The sequence below is a fragment of the Bombus pascuorum genome, chromosome 8, assembly GCF_905332965.1.
Source record: "Bombus pascuorum chromosome 8, iyBomPasc1.1, whole genome shotgun sequence".
NCBI lineage: Eukaryota > Metazoa > Arthropoda > Insecta > Hymenoptera > Apidae > Bombus > Bombus pascuorum.
Window position 1 is genome coordinate 4,867,875 of NC_083495.1, and position 17,152 is coordinate 4,885,026.

At 42.3% G+C, this 17,152-nt stretch overlaps 3 protein-coding genes and 1 long non-coding RNA gene across 8 annotated transcripts in view; 2 read left to right on the forward strand and 2 right to left on the reverse strand.

Moving 5' to 3' along the window:
* The window catches only part of LOC132909972 (vacuolar protein sorting-associated protein 28 homolog), a 103,997-nt gene that overhangs the window by 23,600 nt on the left and 63,245 nt on the right, over positions 1-17,152 (forward strand). The window lies entirely within an intron of this gene.
* LOC132909951 (menin) lies at positions 29-7,593 on the reverse strand. Its single transcript, XM_060965236.1, has 4 exons — positions 6,481-7,593; positions 6,087-6,397; positions 5,855-5,994; positions 29-5,766 (listed from the first exon to the last, which is right to left on the reverse strand). The coding sequence occupies exons 1-4, from the start codon at positions 7,043-7,045 to the stop codon at positions 4,962-4,964; spliced, it is 1,821 nt and encodes a 606-aa protein (XP_060821219.1). The 5' UTR covers positions 7,046-7,593; the 3' UTR covers positions 29-4,961.
* LOC132909950 (anaphase-promoting complex subunit 11-like) lies at positions 8,063-17,049 on the forward strand. 4 transcript variants are annotated; one of them, XM_060965235.1, is made up of 5 exons: positions 8,063-8,169; positions 8,235-8,311; positions 8,516-8,635; positions 9,108-9,271; positions 14,337-14,466. In XM_060965235.1, exons 2-4 carry the CDS (start codon positions 8,293-8,295, stop codon positions 9,221-9,223), a joined length of 255 nt encoding a protein of 84 aa, XP_060821218.1. In that variant the 5' UTR covers positions 8,063-8,169; positions 8,235-8,292; the 3' UTR covers positions 9,224-9,271; positions 14,337-14,466. The 4 variants fall into 4 exon arrangements, with proteins under 4 accessions (XP_060821218.1, XP_060821216.1, XP_060821217.1 ...); XM_060965233.1 differs by lacking the exons at positions 8,063-8,169; positions 8,235-8,311; positions 8,516-8,635; positions 9,108-9,271 and adding exons at positions 10,313-10,499; positions 11,870-13,726; positions 15,807-17,049 and having other exon boundaries at positions 14,337-14,580; XM_060965234.1 differs by lacking the exons at positions 8,063-8,169; positions 8,235-8,311; positions 8,516-8,635; positions 9,108-9,271 and adding exons at positions 10,538-10,690; positions 11,870-13,726; positions 15,807-17,049 and having other exon boundaries at positions 14,337-14,580.
* On the reverse strand, positions 10,539-11,539 carry LOC132909984 (uncharacterized). Of its 2 annotated transcripts, none has more exons than XR_009658655.1 (2): positions 11,437-11,539; positions 10,539-11,371 (listed from the first exon to the last, which is right to left on the reverse strand). It is a non-coding gene; the product is annotated as an uncharacterized LOC132909984 (long non-coding RNA). The 2 variants fall into 2 exon arrangements; XR_009658656.1 differs by having other exon boundaries at positions 10,539-11,366; positions 11,437-11,502.

A 17,152-nucleotide genomic window follows, 5' to 3' on the forward strand; every position in this document is an offset into this window, starting at 1 on the left:
TTCTTTCAGCAACAATAACCACGACACGTAGAATAAAATAGTTTATTGTAATTCACAGAAAAAAACAAGACATTTCCATGATGCCTGAAAACTCACTGTTCCGTATCGGTTAACAATAGTTGTGATTACACGTTCTTTTCTGTTCGGGACCAACGGAAATACCGCTGGTGAGCGCATTTGTCTATCATGCGTTGAACGTCCGAGTGAATAATACAGATTATTCGACCATATAATCTACGGTAAAATTTTTTTACGATAATCCGCTCTTTAAACAGCTTGTAACAGATTCTGGTTTTCTTTTATATGTATGTACTTATATACATGCGTGCGTATATTTATATCAGAATACCCGTCTGTCTGAAGGGAAAAACCTGTAACCGCAATCTCACGTGATGGTACACATATCGTGTGTGAAAAGATGTAACGATCATCGCACGGCGAAGCGATGAATCGTAACCGTCTCTTGGTGTTTCGACTTACGAAATCCACATACCATCAGGGGTATACAAGGTAAACGAGATGTCGTATCGCGCTATCTGCTTACAATTAGTCGGAGTCCGATCCTAGACTAACGATGTTCCAAATACCGTTTCGATGAACTGATTGCGAACGTGTTCCAATTTCTCCTCCAAATATGCCCCACCGCTCATCTGTTTTCGCTCGATGAAACGCGTTCCGTACCATTCCATTCTACTACGACTCGGCCATCGCCATCACCGACATATATCACATTCTAGATTTAGACAGCCACCGTTCGCAACACGCAACACACGTATTATGGGGATCGGAAAGTTTGCGCGATCTGTCGACAATCTGTTTGCTTCTTAAGTACTTACATAAGAATGTATGCTATAGCAAATGTAATTAGCTTAACGCATTCGTACGTTTCCAAGTTGATTTTACTCTCTAGTTAGCATAGCGCAGCGTTTCCTCGTTACGCGCCTAACGAAACACGTTCCGTCGAAGGAAAAACTCGATCGAATGCATACTAAGCGTGTTATCGTTGATAAAGAACGATTACCGCGCTCGCGTTACCACCGGTATTCATTCTACGGGCGCGGTAAGAAGCATGTATCATCCTTGGATCGCGCATTTGTTATTCCATGCAATCCTCCGAGATCCTCCGCCTACTCTCACGTTCCCCGCTATAATCATACAAAAACTCGATCCACAAAGCGAACAGCTGTTCAAACGCGCGATCTTTCCCTGTCATTTTCCCTGTTCCTCTTATAAACATCATCCACGTTTTTCTCCTCCTTTCTTCTCCGTTTTTCTTTTTTCTATGTTGATACGTCTCGGTAATAGAATATCGTGAAACTAGACAATCAATAACATAACGACGAAGAGTGAGAACATAATGGACAGAATGAGAACGAAAAATATATTCGCTAGTCGTTTTCGACTATAGCGTTGTATGGCACTAAAAACGAATAAGCATAAACATACGCTGTCACCTCTATTCCTCCTCCTGTTTCGAATTTTTGATTTTTTAGCATTTGAAAAGCGGCAACATCTTACCCGGTAAAACTAGAATTGGTTCGAGGAAGAGATTCGAGGGAGACCGACAGAAACAGAGAGGAATTTCGTGGAGAGTTTACCAAGATGACGAAAAGAAATAACACACGACCTTGTTCTCATCTTCTTCGAGACGAATCGATGAAGAGCGGTGGTAACAAGGTTAAGGAAAAATGAAAGAAAAACAAGTACACGAAGGATTAATATTGATACGGCTGGCAAACGGGAAAACACGAACAGAGGCGGAGGTTTATGCAGCATGCGTAGTGTTTCCTCCCATGGATATGTCCAAACGAGGATCGATGATCGAATAATGATCGGACTGCCGGAAAATAAATCGGACGAGAACGACATCGATAACGGATAGACGCTTCGTCGGTATTCCTTCTCTCGACTATTTTTCAATTATCCATCGTCGTTTCCTATTTTTTCTACAGTTGTTTCGAATTCTCACCGCAGATACATTTCGTTTCCTTAATTTGCTTCGAGCACGCGATGACCGTTACCGTGACACTGAAACGGATGTTGCAATCTTTCATCCCTAAACGTCCGAATATTACGAATATTAATATTTCGAAGAAAGAAAGAGAGAGAGAGAGAGAAAGAGAGAGAGGACACCTCTGCGCGACATAGCTAATACAAAAATACTGTTCTGTTGCATCAGTTCTTCTCCTATTATTCTTATAACTTTTATGCATACTAATCCCTGTAGTCTCTTAAAACGTTCCTTTACCGTTGTCAAAGAAATAAGAAAAGAAAAGAAGAAAAAAACAACAAAATACTACACGCGAAACTGTATAATTTAGTGATAAAAGTATTCCTTCGTCTAGTAACGACCGTTACTTTTCTTTTTTACATTTTTAATTATCTTCCCTTCTGCTTCTTCGCAATATGTTGCAGAATGATAATAACGCATAAAACCGCGGACACAATTGGTTCGTAGAATATTCGAATTTAAAATAATTAAATAAGTTACAAAACTGTGGAACAAGCCAGTTCCTGTTTAAAAAACACATGCATACATTTACATTTTGATGAAAAATGTACGTTACGATAAAAAAAAATTATCCGTCTCGTATGTATACGAGTGTACAATATCTCAATTTTACAAGACTCTTCTATATTCGCAACGCACGCGTTACTCTCCCTTTCTATGTGTATTACAATGTTCGATACACACGATGAAGATACAATTTTCACACAATGTCGATTACACTACACGGTAACGTGCCACATAATCCAGGAGAGAAAAATACGTGTCTGATCGGTAATATTATCTCAAAAACGCATTAAAAAAGATTCGAAAACATTACTTATATTAATACGCGAACGGTACGGATTCAACGGACACCTCTTCTTCCTCGTTTCTTTTTCCTTTGTCTTTCTCTCTCGTATCTACTCTTGTTTCTGCAGCCTTTTAAAATAATTACAATTCGGCGCCGCGCGTTAACAATTTCACCTCGTGCGACAAAATGAAAACCTACCGACGCCGAGTCATCAGTTACATACTACAATTATTAATTATATAATTATGTATATATGTGTGAGTGTGTGTACAGATACATATATATACGCATACGCGCGCGCACACATATATATATTTATGTATATGTATAGTATAATATAGTATATATTCAGCATCACAGTAAGATAGCGCCCTTCATTATTTAAGTGATCGTCGGTTTGCTCGGATCGTTTATATTCATTTCATTCAACAACATATACTACAACAATCCGCCTAGATATCGTCGTGGAATAATTTCTATTCGCATCAATATCGATGTCACGATTACTTTTCTAGTATTCGGTTTGTATCGTGTCCGTAGGAGTGCACCTGTACAAGAGGACAAACATCGGAAAAATAAAAGTCGTAGAAAGGTGTTGTGTGCCCGACTGAAAGCGACTAATGATAATCAACGATTTCACCTAGCATCGCGCGCGTACGTAGCGTGCATCAATAATTTTCCAAAATACTGATAGTTGATCGAAGGGCGACAAAGCGGCACGTGACTTGATCTGTAATTAAAACGCCAAGTAAAGGGGAAAACAATTAGGAAAATCTTCATCTTCGGATTCTCTGATACGCATGTAAAGGAGTGACGCGTGCTACGTCGGAAGAAATCATTTGTACGTTACACGACGTCGCGAAAAACTCTCAGGAACTTCATACGTATTGCGTACGTATCGTTTCCCATTTCGCGATCAACTTAACGAGTTATCGTATCTCGTTCCATATATGTACTGTGAAACACACGCGCACACACATACACATACACGCACACGCATATACACACACGTTACGGACGAAATACCGTCCAATACTTTTCACTCTGTGTACCACGTTTCGGTGGACTACGTTTCACCTGTACTACCTATCGAGTGGCGAAAGAATAGAATCTAGTAGTAGATACTTATAATTACTCTGAAAATAAATAGTTATAAAAATAAGCGAGCATTTTATGCTTAAAATACCTTAGGTAAAAACTTAATTAGTTTGCACCACTTACGGAGTGTGGAATGTGTGTGGTCTCTCTTACTAGATCATAAAAGCGTACGTCTAACAAAAGATTTAACTATCGTGTAAAAAACATTAACGACAACTTGTTAATTGTAATATATGCGAAGTGCGATAGTTCGATAAAAAAAACACGTGGATCAATAAATAAAGGTGCAACAAGAGATTAGAAATAGGATAAAAGACGAGATCGAAACTAATCGATTCGCCGACGATCGTCATTACTGATCGTAGAATAAATAACTGTGCTGAGAATCTGATCTCTCCGCGAAAATACATTAGGTACATTGTCCGATTCGTTTTTCTATTTCATTTGCGCAATCACAATTCCTCTAGTACCACGTCATTCTTATGCTCACAACCGATCACCCATCCACACCACCCTTCCCCAATCGACATGTAATTTATTCACAGCTTTACGCACTGTGGAAGAGACAAGATATTTTTACAGTTAAATACATATTCAACGTGAAAATACGAAGAAACGTAAGCACTCACGGTTTCGGCACATTTAACTTAAAATCGAGAAAACCCTTTTTGTACTCTTCTATAAATTTGTTCGCATCTATTTTTTACTTATTATCTAACGACAACAGTACGTTCCGAAGATCACGCGCGAACGTACTTTGTGGAAATCCGCACGACAGTTAAAAGCATCGGAATCGTTCCTTGAAACGAAAACGCGCACGGGACACGGGGTTCGAACAAAACGGCACAACGTCGTCATCATCGCTATATCGTCCGCTTTCCGGAGTAAAATAGCTGTAGACGGAAACGCGAGAAGCTTGGGTCAGAAATTCACTCGAACAGAATGAAACCGTGAGCAAAGATTGAGATTCTTTTCCGACCAAAATGAATCCAGTGGCACTATATCTGCGCTGCTCTTACATCAATACTTTACGATACCGAAACGCCGGTCAAAAATCTTATACTATTCGCGACGCGTCCTTTTTGGACGTTGACTAACTCCAACCTCGTCGGTATTACGCGACTTTTTACCGATTTGTACCTGGCTCTGTGCGGTTAGCTGCAACGATATCGCATGCGTGTTTAACTTTTCTGCCAACAACAAGTCTTTCAGACCCTTCATTTTTTGACTGTACAAAGTTATCCTTGGTCTTTCGTGTTCAGAATCAGTCTCTACTTCGGGATCAAGGTTCTCCTGGGAAGTGGAAGGTGCGGGAGGTAAAGCGTCATCCGACGGAGCAACAAACGGTTCCCCGCCACCCTGCAGCAGGTAATCCCTATTAAGTATCTTTTCGCTACATGCTGCCGTCAACGCTTGAATACTAGGATGCATAGGTGCTGGGTTAGGAGGTACTTTAGACTCTAAGCTTTTGATCAGGTCGCGGGCCGCGTTGCCCCTCTCTTTAGTTTTACAGTAATTGTTGTTATTATTGTTCAGCGTTTCCTCCGGACTTGTCTCCCTTTTCTGCGATTTTTCTTCTTCCTGTTTCGCTTCCACGTCATAACAATCGATAATTACCTGAGCACGAATACTAGCATCGAACTTTGAAATGGTATTTACCAATGGTCGTGCCCATCCTATGTGTAATACCGGCGTGTTTGCTCCTTCTTCCCACTGACAAATTCCGTCATAAAACCTCAACAAATAAGCAAAACAGCGCGGTTGTCGTAATAAACGTTCGTCAGCTCGTACCGTATGAGGTATAAGCTCATTCGCTATTTCCAACAATTCCTTGTATATCTCTCCGTCGTCCCTCGAATAGTCATACCTATCGCACATTAGAATCAGGATAGTCGTCGATTACAAATTCCGTAATCTCATTTCGGATATCATATTCTCGATCGATTGGTACTTACTTCCTTAAAACATCTGCCGCGTCTGCCCATGATGACAACGCGTTGGCATGCAATCCGTGTCTATACAAGTAACCACCTTGATAAGTATATGGATACACATGAGCATTTCCGTAATATTTCCTCGCTGATCGTATAGCTTCCTAGAAATTACACGTTAAAAAATTACGTGCTTTCGTTATTAAAATTATTAACAAATTTAACTACTAGTACTTATTTATAACTTGTAAGATACCTGAAAGAGATCTATGGCAGGAGGCCTGCCTGGAGTTGGAGCTGCTTCCTCGAGATCTCCCAGATTACCAAGAGCCATAGGATACTTGGCGAGATGACCCAAATCGTACAACAGCCATAACAATTCTTGTTGAAGCAATGCAACTTCAGCTGCATCTGATGTAGCGCTTAAACTAGGATTTATAGCCGATACTATGGTGGCAACTTCCATTGCTCTAGAGCATACTACAGCTTGCCCATTCACATATAACCATGATCGAGAAGCTACACCAGGTTCAACTGGTTGGCCACGTTTATCCTCGTTTCCCTTTCCTAATGAAAGACATACGATCAGGTTTAGCAGTTATCAAATTTGCATTAGGTTCAATATCTTTTTAACTTCAAGTATGGCTTACCATGCCAAGTAACTTCAGCAGTTTCAGTTCCATCCTCCCCGTAGACCACCCAGGCATGATCTTCTGACATAGCAAGGTGTACATCTTTAAATCCCAATACCTGACAGCCGGCAACCACGGCAAAGGCAACGCCGAAACAATCCAATTTATTAGCTGTGAGGTAGCTATAGAGACTTTGTAAATGCGCGCGATCTTTGTAATAGCTTCTAGTTAGAGAGTTCCATATAACGTCGGAGACTTTTTTGACGAGTTCTCGAGTCGCGTATCTCGTATCGTAAACCGTAAGATCTACCGCACCCTTAATCACTGCGTGAAACTTTGTATAAAGTGCTTCAGCAATATGAAACTCAACGGCCGGCAATTTCGGCTCGTCAAAAACAGTGGTCTCCTGCGACGCAAATGTTCTATTGCAGGTTAGGGAATTCTCGACTGCACCGACGAGAATCGAGAGCAAAGCCAAATCTGGTTCCAAGCTGTTTTCTAACTGATTTTGGAAGATTCGTACGATCGAGGAGATGCTCTGAATAGGAAATAGTGCCTTATCCTCGTCTCGAAAACCCGCCATGTCGCGATTGGCAGGCTGAACACACGAGATCGAGATCTTTGCTCAAACCAGTGTCATGCTGTTTCACGTTTATCTTGACAGAAACTCTCGACGAAATCGTGTGATCCGTGCGACTTCCTTCTCCTTGACTAACGATATACGCTAGTCAATGTCGATTTTCTTCTTCTCAATGCGAAACTTTTACATTTCCGCATCACAAAACGAACCACAACCGTATATCACCTAGCGGCGCGCCGCCACTAGGACCGTTTCCAACACTGCTCTATCATACAACAAAACGAAAAGGCGAGTTTTTGCGCGAGCGACGTCAATCCAACGTAAATTAAACAATTACCGATGCGCGCTTTTTACGTTCTAGAATTTTCCACAGAATCAGTGCACTAATTTAAGACACCTTAAGCGCACGAAACATCTATTTTTCCATATATTCATATGGTTCCATTTCATTTACCTTCAATTTGCTTTATACTTTGATATTCATTTATATAAATTGTTCTTGCACATATATACGACCAACAGTATATGGTAGTTAACAGTATATGTAAGCTGGTATAAATGCAGACAGGTACATATGTATATTAACCAATTAAATGAAATATTTTCTATATTATACATTCAACTATATTGTATTTTTTTTTTTTTTTTTTTTTTTTTTTTTTACTATAACAACACAAAACATACGCAAAACAGTATTAATTATCTCAAACAGTATGTTGTTATAATTGTCTCTCTAAATTACTTTTCATCTTATTATATGTATATTTATCTTGAAAATGTTTTTTAAATAAGAGTTATTGCAATTTCAATTCTATTATTCCAGGATTGACTTTCGCCCATTTCTGTCTTAAGTCCATATTTCCGATTATTTTAAATAACGAATACTTTTTGTCGAATTTATATTTACTATTGCAATCCGGTACAATGCACGCACGAGACATCTTATCATAAATTTTTCTCGCAATCACAGTCACGATCGTATATTCCACTCGTTTCTCCTTTCTATTCGAATGTATGGCGGCCTAGTGACAGTTTCTGTTGCCCGTCACATAGCGGCGTAGTTGTTGCCGGACTGTAGTGCAGCATTCGTTAAGACATTTTCAATCTTAAGTCGTCTTTCATAAACGGTTTGTCTTTTGTGATTTATAAAATATCGGTATAACATATATTTTTCATAGTGCTTAATTTACAGCGTGCATTCACTGGTCAACACTTTACGTAATAAATTATTTCGTTGCTGCGCACATAAAATGAAAGTCACGATAAAAAGTAAGTATTCAAATTGGAATGTTCAACCTGCTCGTAAGTATATTTCGTTTATTATTGCAATTACCGATAACTAGGCATATGAAGCAGATACAAGTTGCTATATCATTTGTCCTATTTATTTACAGTTTTCGTTATCATTTAATCGTGTATATTAAATCACGAACCGCTAGATACAGAAGTAAACAATTGTAAACATTTTTTAAGGTTGGACTGGTGTTGCCACCTGGCGTTGGATAGCAAACGATGACAATTGCGGTATATGTAGAATGCCTTTTGATGCCAGTTGTCCAGACTGTAAGATTCCTGGAGACGATTGTCCTTTAGGTAAGTTTAATTTAAATTCTTGAATTAGTGAAGATCGAAGCTCGATACTTGGGTAAAACTGATTAAGCGCGTTTATCGAGTGAAAAAAATGAAAACATGAAAATATCAAATGATTGTTTGGTTTATTGAATCGTTTATTTTTGCGATTATGTAGTAACGAAAGTAATAGGGATAATAGCGCAGAGAAAAGATGGATGAGAAACGACGAGGGTTCGATAGAGCGAAGGTTTGTAAAATGCCGCGACAGCGTTTGCGCAGCTGTAGACATTAATATCGATCGGTGTGCCGAATGAAACGGATCGCTCGCACACGATACCTCACGTTCTGACGCGCGCGTACTCGCGCGTGTCAATGTAAACTCAACGAAGTCTGGTGATTACCGGTGGTTATCGATAACATAAAGTGTGTGTGTCTACGATACTTAACCGAGGAAGAAACGTTTATAGTGTAAAAACGTTCTATACTGTTCCAGTTTGGGGCCAATGCTCGCATTGCTTCCACATACACTGCATCATGAAGTGGTTGCATTCCCAGCAAACCAGGCATCTCTGTCCGATGTGTCGTCAAGAATGGAAGTTCAAGGAGTAGTTGGTTTGCCGATAGTCCCGCAGGTGTCAGCACGCAACGAGTAATCAGGTAATGTCGTTCATTGTGAGTTGTATGTACCAAGGGAATTCATTCGAGGCGAAGCATTTCATCAATTTCTATTCGACGAAGACGTTAGCTACCGTTCGCCATCGTTTCTTTCTACATTATGGCCATTGTTGCACGTTCTTTGGAAATTCTCGATCTCTTACAGTAAAAAGGTGGCATATTTTGTTGCAATTTAACTAAGAAAAGCGTAACGACGAAATAGGTTTGCTCGGCGTACATACCTACTTGTGTGTACATACATATATTGCCGTTTCACGTACACTGCCACCTTTTAATTCTCCCTATGAAAATTTGCCGACTTTCGCTTCTACGACTTCGCTTCTGTTCTGTGCAAAGTTCGTTTAAAACGATTCATGACCTCGATGTAGGTCACAAAACGAAGTTTTACAATTAATCGATCGTTGTCATTGTTAAATTCTATAAGTGGACATACTCGTACAATAATCAATGGGTAATTGATTCTTAGCAATTACTCGTGAATCCAGAATGGTTCGATGAAAACCACTACGGAAACGGAATTGTCCATTATTAGCGAAAATTACTCAAAATTAACAATAGTAGGGTGCCGAGAGATTTCGTTGGAAAACATGATTTGGTTAGATTGCGTCGAATCGTAGAGTTAACGGTGCATTTGTATGTAATAAAGAGATTCTCGTAGCCCGCTCTTACGTAACAGTATTTTACGAGTGCGAGCAGTCGTTATGCGAATGCAGTATCACATCAGGGAAGCTCTCTTGTCGATCGTGCGTAATTTAATACCGTCCGATTCACATTTTACGATACGCGCGCGCGTTCTTTAGCGAATTTATTTATGATAGCAGTGTTATCTAACGCCATCTAATGCCATACGGCTGGTGTGCAGCAAGCACAGCTCTTTGCGGCACAACCCGGAACATTTGTAATTTCTGTGACTGAACCACGCGCAACAAAATTTCACTTTAACCATTTATCATTTTTCTCATCTACTTTTTCCACTAACCGTGAACATCGTCTTACAAGAAAATATCATAAGTACGATTTTTGAGGTGACGCGTCTCGTGTTATCGGATTATCGCTTAATCCGGGATCGAAAAATTGACGACTTTTATGCGATGCAACGCACAACAGTTTGCAAATGTAGGATCGATTCGGCTTCCGTGCGAACGAATTAGGGTGAAAGTAGAACGAGCGACTGTTCTGTACGTCGTGAAACAGAGTGCGAAATTCGAAGGTACACGTATATTCGCGCAACATCGTCACACGATCATCGTTATATATTTCACAAATATATATTTCGAGATACACCATATAATGATCCACGTGTACGAATGCTTGAGAGCACTTTGAGGAACCTAATTACAAGTTGTATCCGAATGGCTCGAATGTTTTGAGAAAATATTACCAAATATGGACGTTATCGATGTAATTGCATTCTTTAAATTTTCTACTACGTGTATCTATATACACAACTGCGTAATCGACTTGTTCTTTCCATCTTCGGACCTGCGAATAGTATCGCGATGGTAGTCGCAACCGTTTCAGTCTGTAAGCCTTTCCGGCGTGTCCTTTTGCTAGCTGACTGGTTGTCTGACTGGCTGGTACACTGACGTGCCATTTCGCACACGTATACATAGTCGGGAAAGATAGGCGCAAAGGTTCGGCGTAGCACGTCCATTGCTCGGTTGTCTATCCGATGCTGCTGCCTCGAGAACTTGGGCTGGAGCTCGAGTTCGAGCTCAGTCACGTGGTTCCTCGAACGCGAAGGATGTTTGTGGGATCGCGGAGTCAGTTAGCAGCGGTTCGTTCAGCGAGTAACCGAGAGAAACGGAGCATAGAACGCGCTACCGCGGTGGACCACTAGTCGATCCAAAGAGGGGAAAGGGGTCAAGAGACATAGGATAGAGGCGATAGCGGATCGAGGATACCACGGACCGAGTTTCTTCAACCGAGTCCTCGTCGGTCTAACCTAACGTGCCGCTTCGCCTTGCATCGCCTCGTCTCACCTCACCTCACCTCACCTCACCTCACCTCACCTCACCTCACCTCACCTCACCTCACCTTACCGCACCTCATCACTGCTCGTCTCATCTCACCTCACCTCACCTTACTTCACCTCACCTCGCCTCACCTTACTTCACCTCACCTCGCCTCACCTCACCTCGCCTCACCTCACCTCGCCTCGCCTCGCCTAGCCTCACTGCACCGCACCGCACCGCACTATACCTCACCGTACCTCACCGCGCCTCACCTCGCCTCACCTCACTTCACCACACCACAGCTTACCTCACCTCACCTCACCGCATCTCACCTCACCTTACCATACCTCACCTCACCGCACCTCACTTCCTCTCACTTCGTCTCACCTCGTCTTACCTTGCCACGACTCGCCACAACTCGCCTCAACTCGCATCAACTCGACTCGCTTCACATCGCGGCAACGTTTCGCGCTTGTTTCGCGTTTGAATGATCCAGCGTCTTTGAAAATGTCGCGCGTTCCTCGAATCGAACCTAGTGATTTCTCGTGAAACCGTGACTCACGGAAACGATCGTACGCGCGACGATCAAGTAATCATTGTTTATTTGCGTTGGTGCTTCTCAAAGGAATAACTCATGTGTACGAGTACTGGAAGAAGGTGGAACAGAACGAAGACCGAAGGTGGATGAGAGATAACTCAAAGAGAATAAATAGTAAAATTGGAGTGAAAGAGAAACTACGTGGTTGAACGTTGCACTGCATTGGCGTATTGTGCTGGAATCGCGTCGACGTTGATCGTGTAGCGAACGTCAAAATCTATGGAACATAAAAGACGCAACGAGCGACGTTCGACGAACAATTTCGTCGCTTAATTTCGAATGTTGATTTACCATCGATAACGACAATAACGCGACTCCGGATAATTGTCGGTTAGTCGTCGCCCATCGAAACGAAGCGTTTCGAATGTGACATAATCGACCGGTAGAGACTTATTATCGGATTAAACGGAGATGGAATAAATGTAGAAACAGAGATAACCGAGATTGTTGTTATCAGAAACGACCTCGATTACGGTGTGTTCGGATAAAACAGAAGCATGTTCGTGATACGGTGAGACGGTAAGACGACGGTAGCCGCTCGTAGAGAAGGGCCGCTGCAGTGGAAGAGATCGCGGATAAAATGCACTTGGCAGCGACGCAGAGACCTCACCCACCACCGGTACCACCACGGCCGAGTCGGCAGGTGGTCGCCGAAGCCCTTAAAAGATCACCAAGGCCACCCTGTCCGACTAGGCAGGCCCCACCACCGCCCAACACGAAACCGTGGAGATCCGATCGAGACCGATCGAACAATCGGCAACAGGTGGTGAATCCGGCTGCTGGTCGGACGGTCGTTTACGAGTCGATCAAAGACTCGATTCCGAAAGAAACCGGGAACGAAGGCGGTGATCACGACGATCCGGTTCGACACGTCGTCGACAAGAGTCTCGGCGATGGCGGTAACGGCGGTGAACCCGTTGCCCGAGTCTCGAGTGAAAGGCGCGTGGACGAGGACGACCGCCGTGGAAATCCGCGGGAAAGGCGGGTCCGTACACCCGTCGTCGGACAGGAATATCAGGGAAATTCCAGTGAATGGAACGCCGCCGTCACCGGTGACGTTGTTTCTTCCCCTACATCGCGTCGGAAAGAAGATCGTTCGATCTCGTGTCGAGAGTATTCCAGTGTCTTTGAACGCGTGACCCTCGATGAACGTTTTTTCAACGGTGTGACCAGCGGTGTGAGATCACCGGTGAATGAGAACGATAAACAGTGTATCGATGGACCAACATGGGACAACACGATATCCGAGTCGGCAATTTCTCGGACGACGGAATCGTCCGATCGCGGCGACGTTGCCGCCAAATCTCTGTCGGTGGTCGAGTCGCACATATCTCTGAACGATGTTCTACGTTGTCAGGATACGCCGTCCGACACTTCGGAATCGACAATTGGAAAATCGAAATCAAACATTTCAGAGAGAAGCGAATGTTCGGAGAGAAGGCCGATACCGACTCAACGATCGTGTCTCGTAAAATATCGTGACGCGACGACAAAGAAAAGTGCCGAGATTCAGTCCACGGAAGGTTCGAACGCAAACAGTCAACCTTCGGTTTCGAATGTTGACCGTACTACGGTGGTTGTTATCGACGAACTGAACCGTAAAGCTACGACATCGAACGATAATTCTGACAACCAGAACGATCGCGGTGAGCATGTTGTCGACCACGACGATCACCACGACGATCACCACGACAGGGACAGAGCCAACGAAAATGATAACGACAACGACAACATCCATAGGCAGGATTGGCTAGAGGCCGGTATCCACTATTCATCCACGCAGATTAGACTATCTGGCGAAGACGGGGACGTCGTCGATGGAACGCGAATCAACGGATATAATCGTTGTGAAAATGAGAAATTCAGCAATTTTAACGTTCCGAGGTAGTTTAACGTCAAAGAGAGCATCGATATAATTTTAAAGTTAGAAAGAGTTGCTGGAACGGTGCACGTGTGGTTAACGCGTTCGTACATCGAACGATCGTGATGTCTACTGTAAAACATACGAGGAGCCCGATTTATTCGACTATAACGATCCAGTGATTCGATACACGATTTTCTCGACTCGCAAGATACGCTTTCTGCTATAATTTTAATCGCGTGACAAAACACTCGACGAAAAAGAACAAGTAAAGTAAGATGCCGGATGTACTCTTCGTAGTTTCTTTTTCCTCGCGTAATATCAGAGTATCGTCCCGTTTCTAATTTTCCTTACCTGCTAACCTACTTCGTCGCCGTTCGTGCGAAACAGTGGCGTTCAAACGAACAACCGAATGCCATATCAAGGTCCGTGCAGTCGAACGAACGTTTTGCCACAGCTAAAGGTCGTTGATGGAATCGCGATCTCGTGTTTCGTCGAGTAAACTTTCGCGATTTCTAGTTACGAGCGATCGTTTTAAATAAACTGCGCGAATAGATAACGGAGTGTATCTCCTCTATGTTCCATTCGATTCTTTTCTTTTCGTTGGTTGAATGAAATTTTCCTTTTTTCCAGCATACAAGAAAGGATCGCCATGTCTTCCTTGCAAGGTCTACCACCATTACCGAGAAGTCTCAGTGGATTCAATTTGAGCGGTGGACGAAACGAGGGTTGCGAGCCACCTCCACCGCCCACCAGATCTTCCAGTAAAACACAAAGAGGCGGTAAAACTTCGATCCAATCGTCGTCCAGGCCATCGCCACCTGCTCGACAGCTTACCACGTTGGATACACAGCTGGCCATACTCAGGAGAGAAATGGTGGTTATTGAAAACTTCGTAGCATCGGATCCTTATACCTGTTCATTCTCTAGTGCTAGATCATTTTTGCCGGTAGATAGGAACTGTTTATTAAAAAAAAGTAACAGAAAAGGTATTGATCGAATAAAAATATAATTGTCAGAGGAGGCTGGTTTGAATAGGCGGTGTTAATCACGCGTTTCTGTCAAGATTATAGATTAACGAGTCACTAGGAAAATTCCACGGATTTACGAGTCACGACGCAAGGTTTCTATAAATGCTGGAAGGTCGGAATAATGAAAACGTCACTCATCGCGTGTTAGCGGAATGTCAAGCTTTGTAACTAAGATGAAAACCAGACGTTTTTCAAGCATAATCAGCCTTTCTATCACCTCGTACATGTCGTGTTAAACGGAGTCGTTCCGATCGGATCCGTTACCTCGAGGCCTTATTACGCGTGTATACCACATCGTAAAACACAGTGAATATGTATTCAAAGCGTGGGCTTTTCTCTCGAGAAACTAACGTGTTCTTTGTGTCATCCGTTGTGTCGAGGATAAGCTTTTTTTCTCTTTCCTTCTTCCTTTAAATCAGATCGACAGAAAGCTATTTTACTAGCAAGATAGTCTATATCCGTCTGTCTATATCGCGTCTAGTCCAATTTTCGATCTATGATGTACGACGAATATCGCGGTCGCCGTCCAAAAGATAGTTCGCTGGAAAGTCGGGCTAATAGTTTAATAGTTAATCCACACACGGAGTGAACTGGCACAGCCGCTCCCACGCTGCATTCCCTCAGGCGTGACTCCCCTCTTCGCCTCCTTTTTTCTGGCCGCTCTCTTTCACCTTCGTTCCTTTCTACCTCTACTCTCGTTCTTCCCTCCTTTCTTGTTCCTTCGTTCTTGGTCAACACCTCTCATTCCCATTCTCATTTTGCGTCTCCTACCCAATTCCCTCTTCCTTCATTCCCACGGCAAGTACCACGAGAGTTGCCACTCTCTTGAGAGTACATCGCATCAGTTAGTAAATTTGGAATTCCAGCGCTTGGCAACCGCATGCTAAAAGCTAATGCGTCTCGTTGGATCTTTGTGACTTTTCTTTCTTAAGTTGTAAACAATAGTACTATAACTGACGGATAACGATTAAATCCATTTATATATGGAATAATCGTTATCGAATATTATTCGCACTCGTTCGTAAATACTATCATACGCGGAGATACGCTAATCCGTCGTAACGTCTTACAGTTTGGCCTTCGACAACTGGATCTTTCTTTGCTCGCTCAACTTTGGTCCCTGAACGAATCTATACAAGAATTTCGACAACTGTTGCAAGAACAAGAAGACAGAGCGCCATCTCCTTCGCCCAGCAGCGAAGAAGGCGACGACACCTCTTACGGAACTCATCCTCCACCTCCTCCGAGAAGACCGGCTCCTGGTGTGCACCTGCATAGACCACCCAGGCCACCCAGACCGGCTAGGCCACCACCTAGCGATGAGTCGCCATCTAGCGAAGAATACGGAGCTGTTTGACGCGTACAACTTCACACTATACCTGTGTTAAATCGTCTCCTCCAACTACTTGATCATAAATTTTGACGCGTTATAACAGATAAATGGTCTTGTTCGAAGAATTGGTAGAAGGTGGCTCGGCGATTCGATGTCAATCGATATGGTTGCTTCTACCGAATACAAGTCCGAACGATGTTATCTATGAATACAATCTAATGCATCGTTATGAAAAACTTGTTGATGCTCGAAGGTACCTGTAACATTACATTTCATTACGGAGACATCGGAAATTCTACTATTCCACAGCGTTTCTTGCAATTGCAATCGCTCAGTCGCGATAGATCGTTGCAGAATTACGCAGCGTGTGAATTGTATGGAGAAATAGCTATTTAAATACGCATGTACCATTCTTTAATTCGCAAAACTGTGAATGTCAATCCAAAAAAACAACGATCCTCTTTCTCTTTGTATATATATACATACATATTGAATATATATATAATATGTATATATATATATATATAGATATATAGATATACACTTACATATATTTCTTAGATAAGGAAAAATTTTATTATCCTCAATAAGAACTATTTTAATTCGATACGCTCTTTTTCTCTATTTGTGATAGCAGTCGAAGGGGCCTTTAATTACTTGATAACTACGATAGACATTCGTTTGCGCTAATCGAGATTTATCCACGATTATTGGTTGGAAGACATTTAGAAACGATCCGAGTCTATGGCACGATGAAACGGCTAGTGAGATCCAAAGAACCGCATTCGGAAGTTCTTGCCTCTTCCATGTTTCTCCACTATTACGTCCATTAGAGTTTTCTTTCTTGTTGAAATGAACGGACAAACGCACCGATAAGCCAGACGATAAGAATCTTCGAATTATGATACGACTTATAAAGATTTATGTACATTAATTCGAGTATGTAAAATAAAGGGAAGAATAGATGATACGAAAAATATAATTAGTAACTTTAATATAACGTGAAAAATGTAATATGATTTACAGGATTTCTTCGTTTTTCGTTATTTGCTTTCATTTCTACTCTCGTATGTAGCAGTGATTTA

What these genes read in the sequence shown, in the direction of transcription:
- LOC132909951 (XM_060965236.1), bottom strand. Translation starts at nt 7,045, where the DNA reads ATGGCGGGTTTTCGAGACGAGGATAAGGCACTATTTCCTATTCAGAGC. An exon ending in CTGCCATAGATCTCTTTCAG is followed by an intron (nt 5,995 to 6,086) that starts GTATCTTACAAG and finishes TGTAATTTCTAG; the next exon opens with GAAGCTATACGATCAGCGAG. An exon ending in GCGGCAGATGTTTTAAGGAA is followed by an intron (nt 5,767 to 5,854) that starts GTAAGTACCAAT and finishes AATGTGCGATAG; the next exon opens with GTATGACTATTCGAGGGACG.
- LOC132909950 (XM_060965233.1), top strand. Translation starts at nt 12,423, where the DNA reads ATGCACTTGGCAGCGACGCAGAGACCTCACCCACCACCGGTACCACCA. An exon ending in AGCAATTTTAACGTTCCGAG is followed by an intron (nt 13,727 to 14,336) that starts GTAGTTTAACGT and finishes CCTTTTTTCCAG; the next exon opens with CATACAAGAAAGGATCGCCA. An exon ending in CCATACTCAGGAGAGAAATG is followed by an intron (nt 14,581 to 15,806) that starts GTGGTTATTGAA and finishes AACGTCTTACAG; the next exon opens with TTTGGCCTTCGACAACTGGA.